This window comes from Echinops telfairi, unplaced genomic scaffold (assembly GCF_000313985.2).
Source record: "Echinops telfairi isolate 266 unplaced genomic scaffold, ASM31398v2 ScPeMD7_7467;HRSCAF=8505_0, whole genome shotgun sequence".
NCBI lineage: Eukaryota > Metazoa > Chordata > Mammalia > Afrosoricida > Tenrecidae > Echinops > Echinops telfairi.
This window is the reverse complement of record NW_022111367.1, coordinates 5,559,022-5,577,913: the sequence shown is the minus strand read 5'-3', so window position 1 is coordinate 5,577,913 and position 18,892 is coordinate 5,559,022. Positions and strand designations below refer to the sequence as shown.

Genomic DNA, 18,892 nt, shown 5'->3' with positions numbered 1-18,892 from the left:
TTCCCCTTGATCATGCCCTACCAGATCTCCCACACCCACCTCTCCACCAATTTGGATTGCTTGTTGTTCCCTTGGCCCTGGGTTTGTTAACACCTCTAAATTTTTGTATACATTCTGGATATTGAGTTTTGTATACATTCTGGATATTAAATCCTTATATCCCCAAATTTACTCACAGTCTGTTATTTGCTAAAGTTCTTTGCTGCACAAAGGCTTTTGTTCTTTATATAATGCTTTATTGTATTTTTGGTGGAAATATGCATAAGATATGTTCCCATTCAACAATTTCTGCATGTATTGTTCTGTTATAATTTTCACATTATGTCACCATTTTATTATTTCCATCCTAGCTGTCCCCTTCTCATTAACCAATCTCACAAAAAACATCTATCTGGTCTCATATAGATGATTTTTAGAGTGTAGTCCTCAAGGGTGTTATTAATTACTTTATGAGTAACCTACAATTTAGCACAAAGGTAATTTGGAATAGTTTTGGTGAAAGGCTTAAAGAGAATATCAGTGCAATACTCTTGGGAATTCTTCTAGCCTCACTGGGTCTCGTAAATCTGGGACTTAAAAAACATTTAGAGTTCTGTTCCACATTTTCTCCCTTTATCTCAGGATTTATCTATTATGGCCTTGATCAGAGTGCTTTATAATTTTAACCTGGTTAATTTTCTGAATCTTGGATTTCCTTCTTTCTCTTTGGCTCTAATTTAGCATAGACTAATATTGGTCTCTTAGATGGCTGCTTACAAACTTCTAAGACTGTGGATACTGTACATCAAACTCGGATCTAGACAATAGCTTCATGAACTTTATTATTCCACAAGACTCAGTTATTCCAGAAGACTATTATTCTAAGTTTTTAAACCAATGAAAGAAAACTCACCCCATGTAGTGATTGGTTATATATAAGAAGTATCAGTTTATGTGACCATATATTTATTTATTTATGTAACTATATGCATATAGTAAGTGGATACTTATTGCACATATATATGTATGTACAGTTACAAATATCCATACAAACACATACACAGATTTGTCAGAAATTATGACTACATCATGTTATTGTTGTTAAGTGCTGTTAAGTTGGTTCCGACTCATGGTAGCACTGTGTACAACAGGATAAAACTTGGTCTGGTGTGCCATCCTCACACTTGTTACGTTTAAGCCCATGGTGCCAGTCTGTTTTGTTGAGGATCTACCTCTTTATCAAGCATACTGGCTGTCTTCTTTCAAGATCTGTTTGGTCTTCAGGCCGTCCTGATGCTTTCAGTATTCTCCTCTAACACTCACTTCTTCATCAGTCTTCTTATTCAGTGCCCAACTGTCACATGCACCTGAAGCAATAGAAAATATCATGACTTGGGGCAGGCACACCTTAGTCCTCAAAGTTTCTTCTTAAATGCTTAATTAAGATTGTGCCATAGATTTGCCCAATGCAACACATGTCTTTGCTTTCTTGGCTGCTGCTTCTATGAGCATTGATTATGAATGAAATCCATGACAGCTTGAAACTTTTCTCCATTTATTACATTGTCTACTGGCTTAGTTGTGAAGATTTTTGTTTATATTGGGTTGTGATCCATACTGATAGCTGCAGTTCTTGTCTTTCATCAGCAAGTGCTTCACGTCTTCCTTCCTCTCAGCAAGCGAAGTTGTGTCATCAACTTTGTTAATAAGACTTTCTCCAATCCTGGTGTTATATTCTTTTTCTTTTAGTCCAGCTTCTCAAATTATTTGTTCAGATCATTTACAGATTGAATAGGTAGGCTGAAAATATATAAACCCAGATGCACACATTTCCTGATTTTAAGCCACAGAGTAGCCCCTTATTCTAACTGAACAACTGCTTCCTGGTCTATGTACATGAGTTCAGTGAAATGTTTTGGCATTCCCATTAGTCTCAGTGTGATCCATAGTTTGTTATGGTCCACATGATCAAAGCCATTTAAACACAAACCATCTTTTTGGCAATTCTGAGCTTTTAACTGAGTCATTTGACCTAAGCAATACAATCCTTTATTCTTGGTTCTCTTCTGAATCTGGCTTGAATTTCTGGCAGCTTCCTGAGATGTTCTCAGTATCCTCTTGGCTCTTCAACTCCAAGTCTTTGCAGTTTTTCGTTATTATACTTTAGTTTGTCTTTTCAAGCTCCCTTTTGAAATTGTCTGTCTAGCTCTTCTTTATCATTTCTTCTACTTGTTTTACTTATTCTACATTCAAGAGCATGTTTCAGAGTCTATTCTGATGTCCGCTTGTCTTTTTAATGACCTTTTGCTTTCTATATGTATGCTGGTCTTGATGCTCTCCTACAGCGGGTCAGGTCTTTTGTCGTTAATGTTTATTGGTGAGGTCCATGTGTGCAGTCGCTGTTGATGTTGTTGATCAAAGGTATTTGTGATGAAGAAGTCGTTGGGCTTTCTTAATTCTGTTCTGTGATCTCTAGCTTTGTGTCTATCACCAAGGTCATATTTTCCAACTTCTGTTCCTTTCTCTTTATTTTTAAGTTTTACATTCTAATTGCCAGTAATTATCACTGAATTTGATTGCATGTTTGATCAATTTTAGACTGAAGAAAATGGTAGAATTCTTCAATTTCTTCATCACGAGCTTTAATAGTTGGTGCATAAGTTTGAATAGTAGTTGTAGTAACTGGACTCTTCCTCCTAGGCATATAGATATTATTCTATCACAGATAGCATTTTGTACTTCAGTATTGATCTTGAAATGGTTTTAATGATGAAAAATACAATCCTCTTGAATTTGTCATTCCCAGTATAGTAAACTATATGATTGTCTGATTCAGAATGGCCAATACTAATCCATTTCAGCTCACTAACCTTAGGACATCAATCTTTATGTGTCCCATTTCATTTTTGACAACCTCTACTTTTTTTACCCTCTACTTTTCTTAGAGTCATACTTCATACATTTCAAATTCCTGTTATTAATTGATGTTTGGACCAGTTTCTTCTCATTTTGAGTCATGCTCCATCAACAAATAAAAGTCCTGAAATCTTTACCCACATCATTTGTATAACTGACTGCCTTCTCAAAGTATATAACCGACTATACTTTGAGAAGGCCGCTCCTGCTAAGTTGTATTTTGAATGCCTTCCAACCTAAGTTGCTCATCTTCTTGCATTATAGTTGGCAATTTTCTGTTGCTTTTCATAAGATTTTGAGTAGCTAATCCCATATAATTGGACAACCTATTCCTTCTTAGTGGTCTTTTCTGGAAGTTCCACAGAACCCTGTTCATTTGTTTGTATTTTAAATACAGGTCACACAGCTTCTAACATCACAGCAACATGCAAACCACCACAGTATGACAAACTGATTGGCAAATGACAGACAACATCATAGAAACATTAGTAAGCAAAAATATAAACACGTGAAGCTACTTTTTTTTTGCCATATCTTCCATCAAGGTCTATACATTTTAAAGATGGTTTTTTCATCTCTAAACATTCCCTGAAATTTTTGCACGCTCTGAATTATGCACACCAAAACAATAGTTATGGTATCCTTGAGAGACCCAAATTTGCTTCCTTTTAGATGTTTTTTGATTTGGTGAACAAAAAAAAGTCTATAAGGTGGGTGGGGTAAGATTTCCCAACCAAATTCTGATTGAACGGCATACTACTTTCAAAGAATGAACAGGTGCAATGTCATGATTAGAAAAAAATGTGTTCGTGCAACTTTCATAGCCTTCTTGTTACTCATGCAGTTCTCCATTTTTCTGTAACCTTTTTCTTAATAAGCCCTTGTGATAATCCCGGGTCCTTGGGAAGATCTATCAAGATTGCCCCTTTGGAATCTCAAAATAAAAACCAGTCCTAGGAACTTCTGCGTGGACCTGGCTCCCTTCAAATGAACTGGCCCAGAGGGGCCCCAGGAAAGCCACTGTTTTGATCGGAGTTTTCAGTTGAAGGAACCCCAACAAGATACGTTTACTAAGGAGAAAACTTAAATGCATTAATCTACTGATCGCAGAGACATGATTAAACTTTTAAAATTTGCAATAAATCAGTGCACGTGTAAGCTGGAACCCTAGTAACAATATCCCCCTTTTAAAAAAAGTAACAATACTTTTTTACTTACTGAAACGTGTGTGTGCGCGCGCGCGCAGAGGTTACGTTGGCCAAGCTTTGTGTACTGCATCTACATTCAGTGCTTCTTTTCTCATCCTCAAAAATAAGAAGTAACTACAGACTTGCATGGCAATGGGCTTTTCTTTATATATGATCTTTCTGGTCCTGGGCTTATTGTTTTGCCAAGATGGTTTGCAGGGCTCCACTTTTGGAAAGGGATTGACTAGTAATATGCAAATATGGATAACAGCTAAGTAAATAGATTTTCTGTGGACCAACATCATGCTAGGCTAAAAGATAAATTTCGTAGAGGTTTTGGAAGACTTAACTACTATCCAGAAGAAGAGCCAGGAGCAGAGAACATCCTTTAGAAATAGGGTCCCTGAGTGAGACCCTCTTCCTTGTTTACCAAGAGACCAAAAGAAAGCTGTACCATTGGAGGAGTTGCACCAGACGGCAGCAACATGAGCTTGGTCGAGAGTCACAGTGAGCATGGAATGAGAAATCTGAGTGGCTTAGGCCTCGAGGATGGATGCGTTCTTGCTGGATGAGGTGACTCTCGTCACCTGTCAACAAAGCTGAAGGTCTGTAGCGTTTGGTTGGCTGGCCAAGGCCATCAGTAGAGGCTGGATTATGGCTTGCCTGTGGCGATGGTCTAGAAGGAGTTGAGTGACACATCTTGGTTGTTGGATGCAATTTATCTTGTCTCCTGAATTGTTACTGCCACATTGACACTGATCCTGAATTGTACATTGTTACTTCCTTAACAAACCCCATAATCATGAATATGATCTGTGTGGCCCTTGTAATAAATTATTGAACACAGCAAAAGAAAGTACAAGGATGTACAACAGGTGTCAGAATTGTTCGTTCGTTCGTTTTAAAGGGGTTGGAGAAGGGAGGTATATCTGACCTCCACCTCGTGTGAATCAGCTGTGGGCTTGTGGCAATTATCATCTTTTCCCGGAAATTAGACAGGGTCTGATGCTGTCACATTTTAGTCTAGAGAATGAATCATTCTCCCCCACATCCCTAGTAACCACCAGTGAATGTTGTTCTCTGTATACAAGGGTGGATGGGTGTGGGGTATTACAAAAAGCTTACGGGAAATTTTTATTACCTTTAATTCCATTTTCAACTAATTTTTTTAAAAACATTTTATTAGGGGCTCATACAACTGTTATCGCAATCCATACACACATCAATTGTGTAAAGTGCATTTGTATATCATTCTCAAAACATTTTCTCTCCACTTAAACTCCCGACATTAGGTCCTCATTTTTCCCCTCCCTCCCCGCTCCCCCCTCCCTCATGAGCCCTTGATAGTTTATAAATTGGTATTTTGTCATATCTTGCCCTGTCCGATGTCTCCCTTGACCCACTTTTCTGTTGTCTGTCCCCCAGGGAGGAGGTCACACACAGTTCCTTGTAATCGGTTCCCTCTTTCCTACCCATTCTCCCTTTACCCTCCCTGTTTCGCCACTCACACCACTGGTCCTATAGGGCTCATCCGTCCTGGATTCCCTGTATTTTCAGTACCTATCTGTACCAGTGTACATCCTCTGGTTTAGCCAGACTTTCAAGATCGAATTCGAGTCATGGTAGTGGGAGCTTCCCCTTGTATACCTGTTTTCATCATTTTAGAAACATTATAAAATATGTCTTTTAATGGTTGACTTATTTCACTTAGCGTAATGCCCTCCAGATTTATCCACAGTCCAAGGTGTCTCAAGGACTCGTTTCTTTGTGACCGCATAGTGTTTACCTTTGTACAGGTACCTCATTTTGCATATCTAGTAATCATCATGAGCACTTTGGTGTCCATCTTTCGACTGTTGTGAACTGTGCTCCAGCGCCACAGTATAGTCAGTGGCTGATTTGTTGGGACATCTTTTAGGCACCTTTAGATGGACTTGAACTGCCATTATTTTTGTTAGCAACCATGTGTCATCCATGAACTTGGTATCTTGCATAACAACCCCCCCCCTCCAAAAAAGAAAGAAGCAACAAAACAACCACAAAGTCTCATTGCTTTTCAGTTCAGGTCCAATTCATGGACATCCCATGTTTACAGAACAGAACTGTGCGCCATCGTTATTTTGTTTGCTTTTTTTTTTACTGTAATCGTTGAGAAAGCGGATCACTAGACTGGAAGGGAGTCGCTGAGTAGGCTTGAATTACCAACCTCTAAGTGAATAAACATTAATAAGATGCTTCTACCATGCAAGGCCCTCTTCATCTCATGAGATAACTACTAATTACTTATGAAAGTATCAGTTCATAATCTACCCAGTTGGCACCCTGCCCGATCTTAGAAACTAGAGAGTAGCCTTTCTGAGAGTACAGAGTTGAGGATTTAGGTGTAGCCATAGAAATGTGGGGTTTTTTTTGGTTGTTGTTGTTGTTCCAGACTTCTAATAATACAGTCTTAACCACCACATTTGCATCACACTAGTAAAAAGGAAAAACTGCAGATGAAAAGCATAGAAATGCCTGTTTTCATGGTTAATTTAATTTAGATTTATTTTACTGTGATACTAGGTTTGCCATCATGATGTAAGAAAAAGGAAAAGAGGACTAGAATAAAGTAGTGTGGCAGGTGTGTTGAGATTTTTCCTTCTCTCAGTATTAGGTATCAGGTTTAAGCTTCTATTGCCAACTTTCTCCCTTGCATATGGAGAACAGATAAATCCATTTGGCTACCAAAGCTGTAGTGAATAGGCGGTGAAAGGATCTAGAATTTTAGAACCAGGAATAAGTTGGAATTGGGAAGCCTCCATTGACTGCCAGGGCTGGAAGTTGGAATTTAGTTTAGCTCTTGAGTGTTTATGAAAGTTTCCCCAAAGCAGTGAAATAAACATAATTAAAATAGAAGACATTTTCCCCCCTAAAGGTAGTTATAAATTAGCAGGCACACCTGCCACAGCCATGAGACAACCTTTTTTTTTTTTTTTTCTAGCCTTTTACCTTGACCTCATGGGATGAATTTACCCAATATGAAATTTTGGTTGGGCCCCTCAGTTTTGACACTCAGTTTTAATACTGTGCTAGGGTAAGCTCCCTAGAGAATCCACTTACATATATATTAGAAGATGACACATATATGTATAAGAAAGAACTTTATGTCAGGAGAGCAGCCTATACAGCCACAGAGTAGGCAAGCCCAGTCTGGCTCACCTCCATGAGTCAGGCGCTAGACTGGAGGTGCTTCTGGACTTGTACAACTACCAAGACTGGGGAAGCAGGATGAAGCAGGTGGATGTAGAGGTGCATCAGCAGGTCAGATGTTAGGCTCTGATGGCTCTCTGGGTCGGCAGGCAACATGGCAGACCACTGGTAGTTCTCAGGGCCACCAAGCCACGTGGTTGACTGCCAGCCTAGGTACCAGGAAGTCAGACCCAGGATGCAGGCCATCAGAAAATAAAGAGGAGAAACATTCTCCACAAGTTGACATAAACCTAACTGTCACAGGTAATGTGCTCAGATGTGTACAGATATGTGCTCTTATGTGCTCAGACAACATTAGTAAAATAGAATGAAGAGGTGAAGTTTCAGTGTAGTCTATTATTTACATTACATTCACCCTGAAATAAGCATTTTAGTAGTTTGCAGGTTAGAACCTGTACCTGGATGTGATAACTAGAATTTGATTTTTATATTGTGCTACTACCAATTACAAGTCCTTTACATTATCTTTGCTTTGCTGTCTAACAGATAAACTTCATTTTCTCTATTGCTAACTTAGTGACAATATTTGGTTTATTAGGTATATCAAAATTTGTAGTTTCCAGGTTCTTGGCATTTAACAATATAGGAGCATTCCATTGTAGCTGATATTGATCTAGTATTCTTGTTATTATCACTAATAACCAGTTTGTGCAGTTAGTTACTGGGTTGGTTTCCATATTTCATTTGGGGACTATAATCTTAATGCAACAGGTAAGCTTACACTTTTTGTCCAAGACAGAAATGAGTTGTTTGTGTGTAAATTTCATATGTTAATTTGGTTAGGTTTTTTAGGGCTTTTAATAGCTAACTTCATATGCAGATGGTTTCTATGCTTTTATCAGCTATTTTGCTGGGTATCAGATTTCCGAGAAAAAGCTCAGAGGGGTAGATTAGTGGTAGAAAACAACTTAAAATAATGAGCCCGTAGTTCTAGTTTGTAAGGTACTATTTGTTTTGGTGATTTTTAAAACATTTTTAACTAGGAGTTTCTTAGTAGACTGAGGAATGTGATAATTGGGAGATTCTATTATTTTTTTATACTATCTTAAAATGATTCTTGGATCCTAGTTGTGAAGTGTATTTCTCCGTTTGTTGGCTTCTTTAATTGATAGAGATATATTCCAGAATCATATGTAAAAACAATTTGTTTTTACTCTTTGAATCTTGAAGAATGAAAATGTAATTGTCTTTAAGTGTTGAGGAGTCAATTCTGACTTATAGTGACGCTGCGTACAACAGAATGAAATACCACCTCATCTTGTGCCATCCTCACAATTGTTCTTACGTTTGAGCCCATTGGCACAGCTACTGTGTCAATCCATCTTGTTGAGGGTCTTCTTCTTCTTCGATGCCCCTCTACTTTACCAAGTATATGTCCTTCTCCAGGGACTGGTTGCTCCTGACAACATGTCCAAAGTATGTGAGATGACGTCTCAGCATCCTTGCTGCTAAGGAACTATTCTGGCTGTGCACTTCTTCCAAGACAGATTTGTTTGTTCTTTTGGCAGTCTGCCTTGCTTCCAATATTCTCCACTAGCACCATAATTCAAATGCATCAATTCTTCGGAAACAAATAATCAGAGACACTGGATTATATGAGGAGAAATGCAGCATCAGCATTGGAGGCAGGCTTATTAACAACCTGTGATGTGCAGGGGACACAGTCTTGCCTGCTGAGAGGAAGGAGGACTTGAAACACTTGTTGAAGAAGATCAAGGACAGCAACTTTCAGCATGGATTACAACTCAGCGTAAAAGACCTCCAAATCCTTACAGCTGGACCAGTGGAGAGCATCATGGTAAATGGAGCGAAGATCGATTAAGGACTTTGTTTGACTTGTCTACACAATCAATGCTCATACAAGTGGCAGTCAGGAAACCAAACGACACATTGCATTGGGTCAATGTGCTGCACAAGACCTCTTTAAAGTGTTGAAGGGCAAGGTTACCACTTTGAGGACTGACTTGCGCCTGACCTGAAAATATATGTAATCTTTTCATTCTCTAGGTCCAAAGATGAAGGCAACTTTGGTTGCTCGGTGGTTATTAAAGCACTCAGCTACTAACCAGAATGTCAGTAGTTTCAAACACACTGTCACTTTGAGGAAGAAAGTAGAGACAAGCTACTTCCATAAAGATTTTAGCCTTGGTAACGCTATGGGGCCCTTTTTATTTCCTGTCAGGTCACTATAATTTATAATTGACTTGACACAAAGGGGCTTTGCTTTTAGGTTTACCAAGAAAAAAAATCCCCAAGGAAGTTTGATTTTTATCAGAAATTAAGGGAAACATAGATTATCCAAACTAAAGATGTTGTTTTCCTAGAGTCAGTCCCTAGTATATCCCCTCTGACCATGGACCAGGGATTTGAACAGCCTTGCTAACATGCATAATCTGTTGGAAAGTGGATTGTTGCAGATGCAATTAGGTTAAAATTTAGCACCCTATCATTTGATCTCCCTTATGATCTTTTAAAATTTGTTCTGGTTTTTAATATTTTCTGCTTTCTTTTAGATTGACATTTTTACCTGGTTTACTTTGTTATTCTTGATAGTTTAAAAAATAATTTTCTGTATATGAAATCCAGATAGGTAAATTTATAGAGACAGTAACTGGATTAATGGTTCCTGGGGGGCCTGGCAGGGAAGGTTGGGGGGAAAGGAGAAGTTAATAATGATGCGTACCAGAATGAAGAAAATGTTCTAAAACTGATTGTGGTGATGATTGTATGTGATTGAACTGTTGAACTGTATAACATGTGAGTTATATGCCAGTAAAGTTGTTGGGGGAAAGCGCATGCAAGAGATGTTGTTTTTGATGTTAGGGGCCATCACGTTGGCACTGACTAATAACAGCCCTAGGCACACACAACAGAACAAAATACCGCCCGGTCCTGCGCCATCCTCACAAATGTTTTTCTTTGCAGCTACTCTGTTAATCCATCTGACCCAGGGCCTTTCTCTTTTGGGCTGCACCTCTATTTTACCAAGCATGATGTCTTTTTCCAGGCACTGGCCTCTCCTGGCACATGTGCAAAGGACGTGAGACAAAGTCTCACCTCCTGGCCTCTAAGGAGCGTTCTGGCCGTACTTTTCCAAAACAGATTTGTTTTTTTATCAGTCTAGGATTCGTTCAGTATGCCAGCATCATAATTCAGTTATATCGTTTCTTCTTTGTTGTTCCTTGTTCAATGTCCAACGTTCACTTGTGTATGAGGCACTGGAAAAAACCATGGCTTGGGTCAAATGCACCTGAGTCTTCAAAGTAACATCCTAGCTTTTCCCTATGCAGTGCGCCATTTGTTCTCTTGACTGTACTTCCATGAGAATTGATGTGGATTCCAAGCAAGGCAGAATGCTTCAGTCTATTTTCCATTCATCATGGTGTCACACAGTAGTCCAGTTGTAATGATGTTTTTTAACATCAAGTAATCTATACTGAAGGCTGCAGTTCTTGATCTTCATCACCAAGTGCTTCAAATCCTCCTCTCTTTCAGCCAGCAAGGTTGTGTCATCTGCATATTGCAGGTTGTTAATAAGCCTTCCTCCAATCCTGATGCCACACTCTTCTTCATAGAATCCAGCTTCTCTGATGGTTTGCTCAGCATGCAGATTGAACACATTTAGTGAGAGGATACAAACCTGATATACACACTTCCTGATTTAAAACCATGCAATAATCACTCTTCTGTTTGCACAACTGTCTCTTGATTCATGTGCAGGTTCCACCTGAGCACAATGAAGTGTTCTGGGTTTCCTCTCTTCTCAAGGCTAGCCATGATCTATGAAGTTGAATTCCTGGGTATAGTCAGTAAAACACAGCAAACATCTTTATGGTAGTCTCTGCTTCGAGCCAGTATCCATCTGACATCAGCAATGAATCTGGCCTGATCCTGTGGCAGCTCCCTGTTAATGTACTGTTGCAAATGGTAGTGATCTGAATAATTACATAATTTATTTTTAGTATACTGTTGTTTATTTTTCATCTGACACAACATTGCAAAATTTATTGTAATTTCATCACTGTTTTTCAACTTATCTGGGAGAAAAAAGGATAACTGTTAATGAATTTACTGTGTCAGCCTACTAGTGTAAGCTGATCTTACTAGTACTGGCTGAAAACAAACCAATAAAAAATGGTTAATTTTATTAGCGTACATGAAATGTTTTATTTATTTGAAAAATGTTCTAGGCAGTTGAAGTCCTAAATATAGATATGTAAGCTTCATAAATAGTATCTGGTGACAAACAAGGCTTAACCTTCAGTGAAGCTTCAGTTTATTTGAGCAAAGTTACACTGGTCAGCAAGGAACAGAAATTAAAGTGTCATAAAATGAGAGATCATAGGTGTAAGTAATACAAATTAGGAGCCCCCCCAAAAATAGAAATATGAGAAGGCGTAAAATTGTTTTGTCTAAAATGGAATAAAGATATAATGGAATATTTCCAAGAACTGTTTGAAACCCCCTTGTATATTGAGAATGCTGTTTCTAAACTCTCTCTCTCGCTCTCTCTTTCTGTCTCTCTTACACACATACACACACACACACACACACACACACACAACCAAACAAAACAAAAGAAAAAAACAAACAAACTTTAAAGCAAGGAGAATGGTTTTCTAGGCAACCTATAGGCCGAAAGTATTAGAAATACAGACAAGTGGTTTCTGTATAATCTATTTGATTATTGACTTGTTACTTAAGTCTCTTGAGTTCCCTTTGTCTTTCGGATTGTTGGTTTTAGGTGCCCTGGAGTCGGTTCTGACGCACGGTGACCTGCTGCACAACAGAACAAAACACTGCACACACAGCCCTACAACATCCTCACAATTGGTCCTGTGCCTGAGCCCATTGTTGCACCTTTGGTATCGAGCCATCTCATTGAGGCCTTTCCTCCCTTTTGCTGTTTCTTTCATTTTACCAAGCATGATGTTTGGCAACATGTCCAAAGTATGGAAGACAAGGTCTTGCCATCCTTATCTCTAAAGAGCACGCTGGCCATACTTCTTCCAAGAGAGATTGGTTTGTCCTTTAAGAAGTTCATGATACTTTCAATATTTTTCAACAGCATCACAATTCAAATGCATTGCTTATTTTTCAGTCTCCTTATCCAATGTCTAATTTTCACATTAATATGAGGCAAATTAAAATACCATGGCTTCAGTCAGGTACACCTTAGTCCTCAAAGTAACCTCCTTGATGTTCATTACTCTAGAGAGGTCTTGTGAAGCAGGTTTACCCAATGCAACACATCTTTTGGTCTCTTAGATTCAAGTAAGACAAAAATCCTTGACAACGTCAACCTTTTCTCTATTTGTAAAGATTTTTTTATTCATCCAACTTTGAGTATTTTGGTCTTCTTAGCCTTCAGTTGTAATCCATACTGAAGGCTGCCATCTTTAATTGTCATCAGCAAGCGTTTCGAGTTCTCACTTTCAGCAAGTAAGGTTGTTTCATCTGCGTGTCCCAGGTTGTTACTAAACCTTCCTCCAATCTTGATGCCACATTCTTGTTCATATAATCCAGCTCTCTGATTATTTGCTGAGCATATACATTGAACAAGTAGGGTAAGAGGATTCAGCCCTGACACACACCTTTGCTGATTTTAATCCAGGCAGTATACATACCTTTGTACTGTTTGCACACATTCCAAGCATACAGAGCAAATAAAGCTGAGAGCAGGAGGAGAAGCTGGCTTATGGAGTAGGGGCCTCTGAGCACTTAATTAGGGGAACTGGGTTTGTTGGCCAGTGGAGGGGGGGAGGTCTGGAGTTGAGTGCCTTCAGGCTAAGGACTATGGAGGAGTGATGTGCCTTCTGGACATTTATTGGCAACCCTAAAGAGCTTTATAACACTGCATTAGCAGAGCAGAGACCAATGGGCCATTCAGCTAAGAGGCCAAAGACCAGAGAGTATGCATGGGTAAAACTGAGATGTGGCTGTCCTGTGTGAATTATCATATGTTGAGCATTTATAACCTGTTGACTTCCTTACTCTACTTCCTTACTCTACACCACAATAAATAGTATTGTCAGTGAGTTCTGTGTAGCCACTGCAATAAATTCTTGAACTCAGTTGTAAAAATAGAGCTATGGGAGGGACAGTGGTGTCAAAATCGCAAAGTTATAGGAAGCAAAATAGTTAAAAGCACAAATAAAATGGAAATTTAGGTAGCCTATGGGTAATGGAAGGCACTTTGGTGCTGTAGTTGGGGACATGTTGGGGCTGCTTAGTGAAAGGTCTGTGGTTCAGAGCCACCAGCTGCTCTGTGGGAGAAAGATATAACTTTCCTAATGCTTTAAAGATTTACAGTCTCAGAAACCAAAGGGGGAACTTGTACTCTGTCCTATAGGGTTGCCATAAGGAGGAATTGACTTGATGCAGTGAGTTGTTTTTGGCTTTATGGATAATGACCACCATCAGTTCGTTTGTTGTACTGCTCTGGCTTGAATGTTGTTCTGATGTTAAAAGCTATGCCCCAGATATCACAAAATATCACCAGAATCACTCATGGTACACAGGTTTCAGTAGTACTTCCAGACTACGATAGAATAAGAAGAAAGGCCTGGTAATCCACTTCCTAAAATTAAACTAGTGAAAACTTTATGGATCAAAAGATAACATTGTCCAACTTTGGACACATCAGGGTGTTTGGTGAAATAGAGGGCCAGTGAGGGCAGGTAGCTTGATACAATAACAAATATAGTAAATGTGCAAAGAAAATCATTTGTAGCTAAGATTTTAGGGTAGCACACAGAATTCCAAAGTGGAGGAAACCGTTAATGTTCTCAGCGCTAACTGAAGGATTGGAGATTCAAGACCACCCAGAGATGCCTGCTTCAAAAAACACCCAGCTGTTGAAAACCCCGTAGAGCACCGTTGTTCACTTATACACATGGGGTCACCGTGCATCAGAATGATCACCACTGGAATGCAGGGTTCTAAAAGGTTCTAAAATCACATTCAGAAATCAGTGGGACTTTGAATGATTCCTTAACTAGATAGGAATTTCAGAGAAAATGCTTTTATAGGTGGTCAGGTAGACTGTTATTCACTAGTCTATAATCTTTTAGGCAACAGTTAAGTTTTGCTTTATATATTTTAATTGGATATTTAACATTAATTTTAACAGAAATAGCACAATAATAAGATGAAAGACAACGGTAAAGAAATAATACCAACTGTAGTTCATAATATTATCACCAAAACACCTAGTGGTACAAACTATTAACTTTAACCTGCATACTTTTATGTGTGTGATCACAATATACCTATTATTTTTCTTCTGCTATTTTCAGCTATCATGATATTTGTCCATAAAATAGAGTTAATTCTACACATATTTTATGGGATTCTAAGATAGAAGATTTTAGCATCTCTAGAAATTGTGTGAACGTAATTTATAGGCCAAGAACAAAAGTAAGATTGATTTTCTTGGAACAGTGTGGTAAATACCGTTTTAGTTGCTTCTCCCCAACAACCCCGACCCCCACCCCCAGCAGTGTGATTTTGAGAATCTAATTTTATTTTGTATTTAAATAGAAGGAAGATACTGTGCTATTCTAATGAAAGTTGTTTGTTTTCTTAAAGTTGTTTTTGTACATAGGAAAAAGTCAGTCTACTGCTTGTTTTTCAGCACTGTTTGATAGAGAATGAAACATGGTTACAAAGTGTTATGTTTATGAAGTGGCCTTGTTAGTAGCACTTGAAGTTTGTTTATAGTTCACAGAAAATCTTAGTTGTCGAAAATGGAACTGTATTTGAATTAAGGTTTTGAAATTGCTCGTGTTTTTTCCTTGTGGCACCTTGAGTGAGTCATCTAATCATAACTGTGATAAGTAGAAATAAAAATATGTCCTGCTGTACATGAATGATTTTACAGGTTTACTGTGAAGATGGGTCCAGACATTTAAATACTTTAAGGTTTTGGACTCTTTAGGAGCAATGTAGATAGAGAAGGTAGACTCAGACGCTGGCTGCTTCGTCGGCACTTACTGAGGACACGCGGCTGCCAGCCACACTGATTGTGCTTCAGTGCAGACACGCTGCAGCACTCAGCACTGTGGATGAGGAGTGCCAACCTAGGAACGCCTGTGTGACTCACTGGATCGCTTCCTGTAGTGCCTCGTCACTGATCTAGTTGGTTCTCCTTTAGATTGACACAAATCCTCAGTTATTTTCAATCAACAGCCTCCAACAGGTATTCCCATGAATACCTTGAGTAAAAGACTCCTTTTGGGCTACATGCTCTAAATCAACTCTCAGTATTAAATCGGCGGGGTGGGGTGGGGGTGGGGGAGTGTACTCTAGTATGTGTATTGGTTGGGGTGGGGGTTGGGGCTGGAGATGGTGGCAGCGCTGTAAAAATACCTTTTTATTTTTAGTTCAGAATGAATAAGCTATTTCTTTTAAAAACAGGGCCTGAACAGAAGAGAAAGATTGGTGACAGATTATGAAGAAAAAGTGTTGTTTATTTAGGCAAACTAATTTAGACTTGATGATGACAAAACAGCAGAGACTATGCCCCTTGGAACTGATCCGACTGGAGAATATCTTGTTTATTCTATTTGTTAAAAGGATAACTGAAAAATTAGAGGGTGGCTGTAATATTGTTGTTTTATTTTTATGATATGGGACTTTAATGAACATTTTTGGGAAATAGCCATGCACTGTTAGCTAGTTAGACATACTCTGTTAATTTCATCAACATGTTCATTTCTTTCAGCTCCATGTTCATGCATGTCTTTTAACCCGGAAACCAGAAGACTGTCCATAGGTCTAGACAATGGTACAATCTCAGTAAGTACACATAAATAAGATTCCCACTTGAAAGACTTACCATCTTGTGAAATACATATATGCATTGTGATGAGAATTATTTATTAGTTATTTTTAAATGAGCTGATTAATTCTTGCTAAGTAATGTGGAAACTGCAGCGCAGCAAGTTATGGTGAAGGATTCTGGGTAGGGAGAATGTCATAATTGTCTTCAAAGCTGGCAAGATAGGTTCAGCTTGATTTAGCTTGAGCACTGTGGCTAGGCCAGGAGTGTAGGTAAGTCAGGGGAACTGTAGGAATCTGCTCTTGTGAGAGCAAGATGTTAGTGACTTTGATCAGCTGGCTAATCGTGGCATTGTAAGCTTTTTCATATAAGCAACTGACTTCTCGTCCATCTGCATGTCTGATCTTGTCTTTGATATTTCATATTCTCCTCCTGTTTCTGCTTCTCTTTGCATTTTCAACTCTTGTAGCATGTGACTAGAATCCTGTACTTTTGTATGTTTTTGTAAAGCACAGACTCTAGATGTAATCTGTAGGATAGGTCCAGGGAAGTATTAAACCTTTTGATTATAGAGTTTGAGAAAACTGAAGTGATAAGTGATTAGAATTCTAGATATTATTTTTAACTATTATATTAAACAGTAACAAGATCAATCTGATAAATTCTCTGTTTGGTAAAATTATCTAGTACTGATTTTAATCCTGGTGGGAGGGACCCTGCTGTGGAACTCATGGTTTAGGTTTCACCATACTACAGGAGCTCCTACGGGAGCCTGGGTGGTGCCAAAATGTTGGCAATTAGAACCTACCAGCTGGTCCTCAGAGGAAAGATTTGGAAATTCACTTATGTAAAAATTGCAGTCGTAGGACTCTTAGGCAGTTCTACTTTGCCTTATAGGGTTGAAATCAAATCAACAGTAACATTTTAATGATTTTGTTTGTTTAGTTAATGTGACCACACTTCTCCATAGAGTGAAGAATCTGAGGGGCTAAGGAGACATATATACACTATTCCTTCCCTCTCGACCGTCTATACCCTGGGTACCGGCATTCTAGAATTCCCTGTCCCCAAACAGCTCCGAGCCTGCTGCAAGGGTCCTTTACCTGGATTTCTCCTTAGTAGCATGGCCTAGGCCACCAGTACTGGAGGCCTGACAGATGGCTAAGGGACAGTGGTTTGAGGAAGCTGGGAAGGATCTGGAAAATGGGAAGAGAAGGGATGACTTAGACGGTCCTCATTTCACCACATTACTATGTGCGAGTTTAAGAATTCCAAATTTGAACTTGGCTTTTCAGTTTTGTCAGGACTAGAGGAGAAACCATATTTTATTTGTTTGCTGACTTGATTTATAACATAAATATTTAGACATGGGATGAAGACCTCCATTTGTATTCTTGCCTTGGCTCCTATAGATGTTTACAGGGGGCCTGGAATTTTCCATTTGATTAAGCAAAACATCAATCTGGAAACCACTAAGGAAATTATAGCAATATTCTTGTCTATAAATCAGCTAAGTAACAAATATTTATGGAAATTCTGTAACACCTAGAACATTTGCTAGGTCTGTAATATAACTTCTTTCTTAGGAAAACAGAAGAGATATTTACTATATAGATCACTGTCTGCTTTATGGAGAGCCACTTAACAAAGGAGGGTAATGGGAATAAATTTATTTTTACAAGAAAAAGGAGAGTTAATTATTTAATGAATAGTTCCTTAAAAGTGGATATGACATGAGTTGAAGTTGGAGCTTTTGATGTCAATGTAGATAGTATAAGAGTTTCTGATAAACTTGGCTTTGAACATGAGAAAGTTAAACAAATTATTTTAGCCGTCATAGGAGAAACCATCCTAGCCACTATCCTTCAGTCAATGAAGCTTCCAGTAAACCAGAACAGAAATTCAGAAGCGGGCTCATGAGCTTTTCTGGGTGTCAGTACAGTATTGGTAGCAAACCTATTGGACCCTTCTCTTCTGAAAAAGATGGAGGGACCCTGAGTTGTTGGATACACTTTCTGTAAAGCAATCTATAGATACAACACAATCCTGATCCAACCCCTACTTCATTGTTTAAAGAAATGAAAAAACTGATGGCCAGCTTTATATGGAGAGAGAAAAGACTCAGGATAAGCAAAGACTTCTTAAAAATTAAAGCCAGGTGAGATGCCTGACACGACCTTACCTCAAAACCTACTCCTTAGCCACAGTAGTCAAAACAGCCGGTACTGGTCCAGTGATGGACATAATAAGCCAAAGGAACAGAGTAGAACACCCGGATATGAATGCATCCACCCACAGGTGGCTGATCTTTGATAAAAGGCCAATTTTTGATAAAAAGCTATCAATTGAGATAGGGACAGCCTCTTCACCAAATGGTGTTGGAAAATCGGATCTCCTTATGCAAAAGAACAGGACCCATGTCTCTCCCCATGCACAGAAAGGAACAGTGGGTTAAACACCGAATGTAAACCCCAGAGCTATCAGGATCATCAATGAGAAAACTGCAGGGCCCGCTTGCAGGGCATCCGTGGACTGCCAAGTGTCAGAAAGGAAGCACGCACATTGGAAACCAACTGGATGACTGGGATCAACTGCACATAAAACACGTGCACACATTTAAAGACTTCATCAAAAGAATAAAACGAATATATATATATGAAGAAAATAAAGGGACCGATGGCCCCGGAGGGACATGGGAGTGCAGGAGGTAGAGGAAGGGAGGAGGGTTGGTCAACCTAGGGATAGGGAACAACAAATGGTTCAAAACCAACGGTAGGGA

The 18,892-nt window shown here is 38.9% G+C and overlaps 1 protein-coding gene across 3 annotated transcripts in view; it reads left to right on the top strand.

Moving 5' to 3' along the window:
* The window catches only part of WDFY2 (WD repeat and FYVE domain containing 2), a 206,353-nt gene that overhangs the window by 94,838 nt on the left and 92,623 nt on the right, over positions 1 to 18,892 (top strand). For all 3 annotated transcript variants that reach the window (XR_006679435.1, XM_045283770.1, XM_004704266.2), the window contains exon 3: positions 16,057 to 16,130. Coding sequence is in view for 2 of the 3 variants with exons in the window: in XM_045283770.1 (XP_045139705.1) it covers positions 16,057 to 16,130 (74 nt within the window). In the remaining variant the exon portion in view is untranslated. The remainder of the gene's footprint in view (positions 1 to 16,056; positions 16,131 to 18,892) is intronic.